Source organism: Rhinolophus hipposideros (genome assembly GCF_964194185.1).
Source record: "Rhinolophus hipposideros genome assembly, chromosome: 26".
NCBI classification, from domain to species: Eukaryota; Metazoa; Chordata; class Mammalia; order Chiroptera; family Rhinolophidae; genus Rhinolophus; species Rhinolophus hipposideros.
This window is the reverse complement of record NC_138072.1, coordinates 3,416,450-3,429,120: the sequence shown is the minus strand read 5'-3', so window position 1 is coordinate 3,429,120 and position 12,671 is coordinate 3,416,450. Positions and strand designations below refer to the sequence as shown.

The 12,671-nt window shown below is 38.5% G+C and overlaps 1 protein-coding gene across 7 annotated transcripts in view; it reads right to left on the bottom strand.

Moving 5' to 3' along the window:
• Positions 1 to 11,864, bottom strand: part of KCNT2 (potassium sodium-activated channel subfamily T member 2) — a 230,867-nt gene extending 219,003 nt beyond the window's left edge. For all 7 annotated transcript variants that reach the window (XR_013992629.1, XR_013992630.1, XR_013992631.1 and 4 more), the window contains exon 1: positions 11,551 to 11,864. Coding sequence is in view for 4 of the 7 variants with exons in the window: in XM_081038922.1 (XP_080895048.1) it covers positions 11,551 to 11,645 (95 nt within the window). In the remaining 3 variants the exon portion in view is untranslated. The remainder of the gene's footprint in view (positions 1 to 11,550) is intronic.
• Between the last annotated feature and the right edge of the window lie 807 nt (positions 11,865 to 12,671).

Sequence of the window (12,671 nt, the reverse complement as noted above, 5' to 3'; positions counted from 1 at the left end):
TCCTATGTGATTCCTAGATCAAGTGGTATTTCCATTTTTGCCAGCCCTGAGACAGCAAGCTGTCCGTTATTAAACCACACATCTGGTCCCCATTGTTAATACCTGGGAGTTTGCCGTGTGTGGACAAGCTGCACGTGTTCCCACAGGGACTTAAATAAGGTTGATATGTGTTAATCCACTTTTATCCCTGTTCCCACAGTGATTTACAAGATGGTTTAAAAGTGCCCTGGTAATAACAATTCATCCTTATGCTTCTGTTCAAAGTCTAGTGTAAGAAAGCCCAGAACAAGCAGTGCTTTCTTTCTCAGCTTCACTGTGTTATGGCTTTGTATGCAAAGGCCACCTCTTACACGGTTTACGTGCTGTGAAAATTGGAAGTAATTCAACTCTAAGTACGAGGAATGCAGACACAGAGGGAGACGATTCTCACTCTTTACTTAGTTGCAGCATGCTGAGAGCTCAATAGCTTAGCTCCAAAGACAGGCCCAGAGAAGACTCTGCACAGGAAAGGGGTCAAAGACGTGGGGACGTGCTGCCAGCCAGTGCCCAACAGACCACCCAGGCTTGCCAGTCTGGGATTCTGTTTCTCTGTTTCTGTTTTCCTTTAGTGGTTTTATTTGTTTTTTAAAAAAATGAAGACCAATATGATCAACCCCAGACAATAATGTGGAGAGAAATCTCACTGTCCTCAGACTCCCTTTGTTGTGGATCCTTTTATTCCCCAACCCAGGAACATTTTGCCCTGACTGTTTTCAGGCACCTGGAGCTCTCCGGCCTCCAACCTCTTCACATCCCAAATCCAAACCCATCTCTACTTCCAGCCAAAGGGGACAAGTAGCCCTAATAGCGTGTTTCCCCCAAAATAAGACCTAACCGGAAAATAAGCCCTAGCATGATTTTTCAGGAGGACATCCCCTGAACATAAGTCCTAATGCGTCTTTCGGAGCAAAACTTAATATAAGACCTGGTCTTATTTTCTGGAAAACACATTACGACTGAGGCACTGAATTAGTTTATATAAATGATGCTTTTTCCCACGGATATGCAGCGATTTCTCCTTCCCTTGAAATTACACCACATCTCAGATTTTCTTTAAGCACTGTTCTAGTTGTATCTAGTGACTGAGGAACCAAGGTCCGAAATGTCTGATGCACTGTTCTGCTTCCAGATGATCAGATACAAGGAACCTCCTGCCATTTCACAGTGTTTTCTTGCCTTCACGGAGACAACGTTTTTATTCATCTACTGCAAGCGTGTACATGGTCACTGTTTGGTAGGAGAAATAGTCATCCATCATCATTGTGCTCAGGGTGATCCAAAACCCAGACGCAGGGACTAATTATGAGGCCAAACGTCCATGAAAAAAGCTTTAAGTTGGAGGGTGGTCAAGAGGTGGTTGGTTGCATACAAGGGAACCTCAGCTCCTAAGAAACCATAGTCTTTGTTCTGTAATCCATGAGTGTGTAACTAAGAAAACCACAGTGACATAATACATAATATTAGAATAGCTGTCAGTGTTTATGATTGTTTTAGGCAATAGAAAACAAGTAATGTGACCTGGCTGGAAAGGTCAAGCTCATGATTGTTAAAAGGCAGCAGATTTTTTGGCTTCCCTGATAATTAGAATGGACTACAATAATCATGTATAAATGTATATTAGGTATAAATACTTCATATGGATAGTATCAAATGCTGGACAGACTGACAACATTCTATATTTTACTTAATAGCAAGAGTAAAATCTGTGTCTAGACTCAGTCTTTATCATGTGTTTGTTCAGGAAGTTCGGTTATTTGCTCACAACTTTAAAAACTTTGCATACCAGAAAGACATTTTGGGTCTTGCTTATCTTATCTACTCTCCCTTGGAAGTACTGTCAATATGAGAAGGGCTTCCAAGTCCCCTAACTTCACTTATGTCCTATATGTCACAAATCCACGCAACCAATTTTGAATTTGGAATGAGGTTTTTGTCAATGTTCCACATGCAGCCTTTACTTCTCACTCTGTTCTGCAAGTGATTTTCTCGTAAATCACAATTTCATCATGGTTGTATGATTAAGATCCTTGTGAAAAGAATTTTTTTCATGAACCATATAAACAAAACAAAAAAAAAATCCTATATGCAGTCAAAGATTGTCAAAGAGTAAAAGTAATGGTTTTTTTGGATCCTTATCTATTATTTTGATTACTGTTATACAGAAAATTGTAATGAGCAATTTTAAAATTGCTCAGGAAAAGCATTAGTTTAAAAACATCTTGATTGAAGGTATGTGTTAAATATTGCTCCAAAGAGGCGAAACCGATTTCATTTTAAAGTATGACTATAGAAAGCAACAGGGTAAATTTCACTATAAAAAATATTTATTTTGCTTCTTTTTCTAAAGGTAACTTGGGTGACGTAAGTATGAGAGCACTGGCAATATATACACTAATAAAAACTGACGACCATCAATGACAAAATGGTTTACGAACATATAAAACATTTTAATAAGACCGTGATTGGAAAAAGCCAATAAAAATACTGCATTCACTATTAACAACAGCAAAAAGTTAAAATCATGGCCTAGCTACAGTTACATGTTATGACAAACCACATTGTTAGTTTAATTTTTATTTTGTACCAGTAATAAAGATCAAACTATCAGTGTTTAGCCTTCATTTGTATATTTCTCATACTACCACTCCAACCTCTTTTTGCAGAAGTTGAGTTATATTATTAACAGAGAAGGAAAATGGGATGTTAATAATTTTGATAAAACAAATCAGCTGAAATCATGTTCTTCGTCATTCATCTGGGAGTACATTTTTCTACCCATCCTCAAGACTACTTGAAGCTGCACTGGAGAAATTGTTTAATAGAAAGTTTAATCTCCTTAAAATGCCACATACCTTATATGGAAAATGAAATTACTTTCCAACCTCCCTTATCCAAGACATTATGTGTAGAGGTACTTTGAGACAAAAGTGTAATATTCACCTCACAGAAGAGGTGTTATTAATACATAACCATACACAGAAAGTGGATATATATGAAAGTGGAGAGTGGTAGATGGAATCACTCTTTAAAAGTAAACTCTAAGGAATTTGAAAAGCCACATTTCAATTTTATTTACAAGAGCAGGTCAAAAGAAAGGAATCATAGATATTTTTACATAAGATATTAATGTTTGAATTCTTGGTAACTATTGAAAAACAGTAATTATTGATGCATTTTTCTGTTTTACATATATAGATACGTATCTATATATGTATATATATATATCTATATGTAGATAGATATATATATACATGTACCGTGTTTCCCCAAAAATAAGACCTAGCCGGACAATCAGCTTTAATGCATCTTTTGGAGCAAAGATTAATATAAGACCCAGTCTTATTTTACTACAATATAAGACTGGGTCTAATATAATATAACATAATGTAATAATATAATACCTGGTCTTATTTTACTATAAGACCCTGTCTTATATAATATAAGACTGGGTCTATAATATAATATAATATAACACGGGGTCTTACATTAATTTTTGTTCCAAAAGATGCATTAGAGCTGATTGTCTGGCTAGGTCTTATTTTCAGGGAAACAGGGTGTGCGCACGTGTGCACACAAATTGGGGGTACCAAAAAATGTGTACAAGTGGACACTTTGGTCAACGTTGCTCAAGCAGTAGTTCACCGTAATCAGAAATGTCTGGAAGCTGATGGTGCACCACTTTGAGCACCTCTTGTAATTGCAGAAGTCAAACATAACTTGTATTCATCTCTTGTAATTGGTACATATTGAGTATTTCAACCTTAATACAGTTTTCCTTCTTAAAATGTGTATACATTTCTTTTGATGCTGTCTCTCTCTGTGTCTCTGTGTCTCTCTGTGTCTTTGTCTTTCTGTCTATGTCTCTCTCTCTCTCTCTCTCTCTCTCTCTCTCTCTCTCTCAATATGTATATATATATACATATATATACATATATATTTATATATACACATACATATACACACACACACACACTCACACACATATATGGTCATTTTTTGCACTATTACTTCCGTAGCAAGTAAATTTTTATTGCATTATTTATTGAGATTTGCTGTAATATAACAGACAGTGCTAAGAAGCACAGCATTGTCTGGGTTCTCTACTAATAAATGCTTAAATTATTTTTATAGCTACTGCACATGCGTGGTTGATCCCACTATATAATTAAACAATAATAATAACACTTCATTCTTTTTAACAACACTTAAAATACTTTTTATTAGTTTCAGGTGTACAAAAAAACATAATGGTTATACATTTACACCTCTCACAAAGTGATAATCCCAAGTCTACTATCCCTGACTTCGTATATAGCTGTTATAATACTGTTAACCATATTCCCTATGCTGTACTGTATGTAACTCCTGTGCGTGTGTGTGTGTACACATATATATAATTATAGTTGACATTCAGTATTATTTTATATCAGTTTCAGGTGTACAACACAGTGGTTAGGCATTTATACAATCTATGAAGTGATTTGTCCGATTAAGTTCAGTACCCATCGACACCCTACATAGTCTTTACAACACTATTAACTATAGTCCCCGTATTGTACATTACATCCCCGTGACTATTTTGTGACAACCAATTTGTACTTAGTAATCCCTTCACCTTCTCCTCCATCCCCCAACCCCTCTCATCTATCCACCATCCATTAGTTCTCTGCATCTATGAGTCTATTTTTGCTTTGTTTACTTGTTTATTCTGTTCCTTAGATTCCACATATACGTGAGATCATATGGTATTTGTCTTTCTCCATCTGGCTTATTTCACTTAGCATGGTATTCTCTAGGTCCATCCATGTTGTTGCAAATAATAAGATTTCATTCTTTTTATGGCTGAGTAATACTCCATTGTATAAATATATCATAATTTATTTATCCAATCATCTGTTGATGGGCATTTTGGTTATTGTGAATAGCAATACACAATATTGTGAATAGCACTGCAGTAAACATAGGGGTAAATATATTTTTTCAAGTTAGTGTTTTGGATTTCTTTAGATAAGTACCCAGGAGTGGAATTGCTGCGTCATACGGTATTTCCATTTTTAATTTTTTTGAGGAACTCCATACTGTTTTCCATATTGGCTGCACCACTTTGCAATCCCACTAACAGTGCCCGAGAGTTCCCTTTTCTCTACATCCTTGCCTTGTTGTTTGTTGACTTGTTGATGTTGGTCATTCTGACAGGTGTGAGGTGATATCTCATTGTGGTTTTTAGTTGCATTTGTCTAATGATTAGTGACGTTGAGCATCTTTTCATGTCTATTGCAATCTGTATGTCCTCTTTGGGGAAATATCTATTCAGGTCCTTTGCCCATTTTTTAATTGAATTGTAACATTAAAATATTTTAAAAGTTTATTTACTGACCTGAACTCACAAACTTAGAATAAGTACTTTACATTAATAGCTACTTTTCAAAATAATATGAAACTTATTAAGGGAGATAAAATTGGTAAATTATATAAATATATCATTTGCCAATCTAAAATCCGTTCCCCCAATTTAATTTGGTTATATACATTAATGTATTTGCATTGTACAATATCTAAAATTACACACACTCCAAAGTTATCCAAACATTTGTCCCATTTTATAAACACCTTTTAAACCATTAACTGATTGAATCGTACTCTTTGTTCAAATCCTTTTACGTTTTCAATTACTACAATGAATTAGGTGACTTTCCTGCATTTACTTTTATTTTTTTTTCAGTTTCTTTTAGTTTATTCTGCCTTTTATTCTATATTAAAAATTCAAATATGTATATTTTGCAAAAACAGAGTCCCCCTGTATTTTGTATTTTGCTGTATTTCAGCAATTATTATGATAGTTTTCTTGGCGTCATTTTAAATAGCTGCATAATCTTCTATTATATGGATTAAAATTAATTTAAATCATTATATATTTTTGATATTTAGGTCATTTCCAATTTTATGTTATTATAAATGGCATTTCAGTGACCATCCTGAAACCTAATTTTTTGTATATATCTATTACTTCTTTATTTGTAGGATAAATTCCTAAAACTAGAATTTCTTAATTAAATAGTATGCACATTTGAGTGCTTTAGGTATAATGTTGTCAAATTGCCCTCCGGAAAGTATGTTCTAGTTTATACTTCCACAGCTTCCTAAATGCCAGTCATTATCATTAAAATATATTTGTTAATTTTATAGGGAAAAACCAGTAACTTATTGTTTGAAATTTTAACTGATTAGAGATTCCATGTTTATCTCATATGAAATATGTATTTTTAAGGGTAATTTCTTTTTTAAAAAAATATTTTTTTCAGTTATAGTTGACATTCAATATTATTTTTTATTAGTGTAAGGTATACAGCATAGTAGTGAGGTATTTATATAATTTATGCAGTGATCCCTCCCATTAGTCTAGTACCCCCCTACACTCTACATAGTTGTTGCAGCATTACTGAATATGTTCTCTATGCTGTACTTTACTTTTAAATGCCACCTACAAAACATGAAAGATACATCTAAAATTAATGGAGTCAAAACAACAAAACAGATATTTGAAAAGCAGAATGGTGTTAGTTAAGTAAATGGCCTCGTCCTGCATGACTACAGCTGAGAACTGTCCATTAACAGTAATTTATCTACATTGTGATAATTTATCCACATCAAGTGCATTGTGTTCCAAACTTTAAAATTACTAAGTCATGATCAAGGATAAGAAAGGCTTATTCTAACTGTATGAAGGCATTTAAAGCCTGCCATTTACTAATCTTTAACTTCAGGAGAATATACTAAATCTTTATTGTGTTATGAATCTTAGAAATACAAACAAAAAACAATGGATTGTAACACTAGAACCATTCTACATATTACAGAATGGCTGCCATATAAAACCAGTTAAATTCAGTCTCTAGTCCTACTAGTTTCTACAGTAGAGTAACTGTGAAGATACTAGGTATTCTAAATAGTAGATTCCAAATATATTGACTACTTTGCTTCCTCTGTAATATAGTGACCTTAGCTACTTTATTTTCAAGCGGACCTGATTGTCCGACCTACAAATAGTGGCTGATAGACATGCTCACAGTGGAAATTCTGCAAGGACTTCATCATAACATAAACAATACTGTGTTCTGTTGACCTGGGGGGCAGTTCACCTCTAATTCTATCTGCGAACACCTTCTGAGCAAGCACTGTTTCATATTCTTTCCTGTAGCCTTCCTAAAACCTAACTTAATAAGACCCGGAATGCAGCATGCGTTCAAGTATTAGCTAAAGGGACAAACGGCCAGTACAGAAATATTATATTATACAGACCATTTGAATTAGCTATGTGGGTTACTCAGGATGCCAAAGAAATAAACGTGCATCATATATACCACAGACATCCTCAAGACATAAACATTGTCATTTATCAGCTCTCAAACTTATTTCACGGCTCTCAGAACTCATGTCATTCATGAGCTCAATTACCTGCATGGTTGTGGCTAAGTCTTCCCTTGCCCTACTCAGAAAAGCAGAATGCAAACGAGAAGTAATTATATAAGATGTGTTACACATACATATTAATACATATATGTACATATAGTACAGACACAGTATATGTATTTTGTAGAGAACATAGTATTGCTACATATACATCATGCATACAGCAATGCCCGCCTAACTACAGGGACATGTTCTAACAAATGAATTGTTAGGTGATGTCGTCATTGTATGAGCATCATAGAGTCACGTACACACACCTAGATGGCCCAGCCCGCTGCACAGTGGGCCGAATAGTACAGCCGTGCTCCTGGGCTATGAGCCTGGACAGCACGGTACGACACAAAACACAAGACTCAATCAAGCACAAGAGCAAATGATACAATCAAGTGCGGCATAAATACAAGATGCATGAGGCTGCTGCCCAATGTAACACGGCATACCATTCCATAGCAAACTTTCCTTTTATAAGTATACTCTAAAATAATGATAAAAAGTACAGTTTAGGAAATACATACAGCAGTAACATATTTGAGTTTTATGGTACCGAGTCTTACGGATGGTACCTAATTGTGTGTGCTGTACTTTTGTACAACTGGCAGTACAGTAGGTGTATTTACACCTACTGGTACCTAATTGTGTGTGCTGTACTTTTGTACAACTGGCAGTACAGTAGGTGTGTTTACACTAGCAGCACCGCACACATGACAGCTACGACATTCCGACAGCTACGTCACTAGGCGACAGGAATTTTTCAGCTCCATTATCTTCCTGTAGTATATGCGGTCCATGGGTGACGCATTATTTGTCACATGACGATACACATATAAATTACATGGACATTACGTGTGTCTGTTTCCCTACCAAAAGGTGGTACCATGTAAATTTAAGTGAACTTTCCAACATTAGTTCACAGACAACTATGGTGTGTTGTATAGGCCCACCAATGTTCCCTCTTTAACAACACCCTTCACGCATCGATCAGACTCCTCACTCATTTCCACGTGCCAGTCGACCATGCCCTGATTTTAAAATTCTTTAAATGAAGAGTGAGGTGGAAGGTGTCAACTTTCCCATCATATAATCCCCTTGTCATTTCTATGACTCTAGACCAAGAAGATACCCACCTTGGTTCCAATTTCCCCCAAAAGGAGACTTTGAGAAAGATTGCAGTGTAAGTGGTTTATTTGGGAAATGATCCAGAAAATACCAGTAGGGGAAATTGTGGGAAGACAATAAAACCGGCAGTATCAAGCCACTACCACTGTGGGTAACTGGAGTTCAGTCCTATTGGACTTCAGAATTACCCGGATCAAGGAGTCAGAAAGCTAAGGTCCTAATCTAACAAATCCTGGCTTAGTGGTACTTCTGGCTCATTCGCCAAGCAGGCCTGTGTGCTGTTGAGGCCAGAAGATCAAAATAGAACCAGAAACCCAAAAGACGCGGGCAGAGGATGTTCACAGAAAGTAGCCTGAAGAATGTGGGCAGAGCCCCAAATATATCTGTTGGCGGACAGTGTCTATGTATTGCTCTAGGAAAGAGAGCTTCCTCCTTAACTCTACAGGAACTGAGGCCACGGAGATAAGAAGCAGAATAAGATGGCTCCTCAGACTTCACCGCAGAGGAATTGGTGACCATATCAACAACCAAAGAGATGGCTCTACTTACTGCATATGAATTCAGGATGCTAAAGGAAAATAAAAAAGAATTGCGACTGCAAATTACAAGTGAAGACGGCAACTAACATTTAATGAGCACCTAAACTGTGCTCAATGCTGTAAAATTAGTCTCATACATTCAAATTAATTAAGTGGAAAGGATAAGGAGCTTCTTGACGAATTTGAGCCACAAAGAACTGAACCCAAGTGTCATCTTTACATTTATGAAATATATTAGAAAGAGAAGTATTAAATTTCCCAGAAACTTAGTTTCCTTGTCCTTAAAATAATTACCTATTCTTCAGAGAGTATCTGAAGATGGACTGCGATAACATATAGCAGAGTTTCAAATATGCATATGTGTGTGTATATACACACATGCATACACATAACATTTGCATAGTAAATAGAGTACTAGCCACTACTTAGTGCCAATAACTTGGTCTTGTCCCTTATGGAACTAAGATTACTGAATCTCATAATGGTGGAAATGACTTGCCCAAGGCCACTCAACTCGTGAAGGAATAAGCAGAGGATTGAAGCCTGGGTCCGTATTAATCAAAGGGTCTTGTCTTCAAAGATGGACAGGAGATGGAACCAAAACTAATTATTAAGTTTCCATGCAGCCACAAAATGAGTCAAAACTTGAAGACTAGATGAACAGCTTTTTGCATGTTTCATACTTTATTTTAATAGTAAACGTGGCCTAATTTTTAAGTTAAAGTTGGGCTAGCATAAACTTTTATTGTCATAGATATTGTAAATAAATGTACAAAACTTTGGTTTAAATATAGCAGTGATTCATTTAGGTGACATTCAGCCAACGTAAATTCTTAATTACTGACATATATCTGCAACATCCTTCAAAAAATGGGAGCAACCACATGCACAAGTTAATATCTTGGGTCTGATATTAAAAAACAAGGCTACCCCCACAAAGTTCAAAATTTGTCTCCCATGTATTCAGCCCATCTCACACTTTCTGCACAGAATAGAGAATTTCTATGTCATGATCCTAAAGCTCTGAAGTTGAAAATATAGATTCAATCACTATTGACAGTTTATCTCAATGTCAACGAGTGTTGCAAATTTGTTTAAATATTCTTTTCTTTATCTTCAGTCAGCTAGAACACCTTACTTTCCAAGCATACTGGTAAATTGGCATTTGCTCTTTTAATTTTTAATCAATACGTATGTTTTTGCCTGAGAAGAAGAGATTGGGTTGAAACATGATCCTCTACAAAACATCCTTACCCCTTTAAATTACTGATCTGAGACCAAAGAAAAAGTCGATCACTCATGCGCACGGTAAAATTCCATGTGTGTAGGAATAGAAGTTTGTATTGGGTGCTGAGATGATGAGAAAAGAAGGAAGGGATTTCCCAGTGGTGAATGGAGAGGTTCTGAAATCAGACCAATAATGGATCTTTTATGTAATTATATTAGAACAGCAATAGCAAAGTGAACTTTAAGGAAACATTTCAATTGAGTTGAAAGCCTAGTTAGCATATTTAAAGAAAAAAAAAACAAGGAAATGTGGCACGCAATACGTGAAATGACTATTCCAGAAAATACCAAATGTGCTTTTTAAATAATGAGAGAGAGAGATCGGGAGGAATTTCAGAAGTTTAGGTAAAGCAGTGATACTACAGGAAATCCACAAGAGCAATGTTTTGCCAATAATAAATATTCTAGGTTTGAAACTTAGTTTTAATTTTGTAACATGCATACTATTTGGGTTAAAAATACATTAGTTATGAAAAGTTGGGATTGTGCCATACATATGTCGTTATTAATAATAGTTACCTGTTCAAAGTGAAAATTGTCAATGGCAAATGTTGTCATTTTCATTGACTACCTGTTACATATTTAAACCAAATGTCTACCTGCAACTCCAAATGTTTAAAGAGCATGAAATGCCCAGGGACAGGTGGACACCTGATCAGGGAACACTGGCAAGGAGTAAGTCTCTGGGTGCAGGAGATTTTAAGTTTCTAATGTGCTTTTTCCGACAACTTGAATACATTTTCGAATTTGATTACCAACCTAAGGGGGGAAACTGGCCCCGATATAGCGTGCTTTTTGGATGTACTGTACCTCTAATACCAGCCTTATACACACCCTAGGGAAGCACTGAAAGACAAAAGAATAAGCACTAGATACACGCAATAAATCCAAGGCAGGGATGAGAAAGTGAAAAGCAAAGGGTTCCTTGCCTGCAGCAATGGCTCTGGAGTCAAAATGGAGAGACATATCAGAGTCCCTGTACTCCCTCCCCCAGCCTCGGGCTCCCTTTTCCTCCTCTCCCTCCTCTCCCCCTCTGAGCTCCCCACCTGGGTCTCTTTCTCAGCCTATTCGGAGAACAGCGCCGCATCACACCACTCACCTGTCGTCGTTCTGCCATCCTTGGTCCCCTAGAAGCAAATCCCGAAACCTGTACCTGGGAGGCAGAGGGGGCACTTCGCTCTCCAAATCAACCATCCTTCCTCAAAGAGTGGGAAACACGAAACAAATGGAGGAGAGGGGGCAGGCAGAAAGAAAATATTGCGGAGCTGAGGGAGAGGATGGATCACATGCAGTGGCCGGGAGAGGGACAGCAGAAGGGGGAGGGGGTCTGCTTCGAGCCGGAAGCCGAGGCTGCAAGGGGGCTGGCTCCTCTCTCCTGAGGGTGTGATGGGGATGATGCAAACCAGCCCAGGAGCAAAAGTCTGGCTCCGACAGGAATCTACGCTGCCAAGGAACCGCCCCCAGGCTCAGCACCGCCTCTGGTCCCCAGGACTCGGGGGAGACGGGAATGCAAAAGTTACTTCTCCGGGAAAAAACCGCGCGGTGCCTGGAAAGAGGGGACTGTGTGGGAGTGTGCGCGGCCTAATGCTGGGGCGCTCCACGAAAAGGTAGCAGGTCCCTCGGGCAGGCGGACACCGGCCCCGCCAGGGAGGCACGGGGGGCCGGGGGCCTGGGTCCCCACCACGCCACCCGGGCTGTCCCTGCGCGCCCCCTCCGAGCTGCGCTGGAGGCCCAGCCAATGAGACGCCCCCTCATTTGCATAACATGGTGTCGCCGAGGAGGTGCCTTGGGGACGACCAGTGGGGGATTCCTGAGCTGCAGACCCTTGGCTGGGCTGCAAAGGCATGTGGGGGTCACAGGATGCTGGGCGCGTGCAAGGTCCTCCGATCCCCTGGGCTTTGCGCGCCTGCAGCTGGGTAGGCGGGCTGAAACATGCACGTTCCTGCAGAGGGAATCCCCGCTCCAGCCCCAGGAAAGTCCCTTGTATTGTTTTCTTACAGTCTGCAAGAAAGGAAGTGTTTCCCTGGTCCTGGAAAGGAAGGAAGGGCCTCTGTAGGCAGCTGAGTGGCTGGGAAAGCACCCCGAAGTGCGTGGCAGGGCTGTCCACCGGTCCCTTACTGTTGGGGTGACTCAGCGCTATGGGCTTGCAGGTGGCAACCTTCCGATGCCCCCATTCCTAGTCCACAGGGTCAGAGGAGGACGTGAACCCCAGCTCCCCCA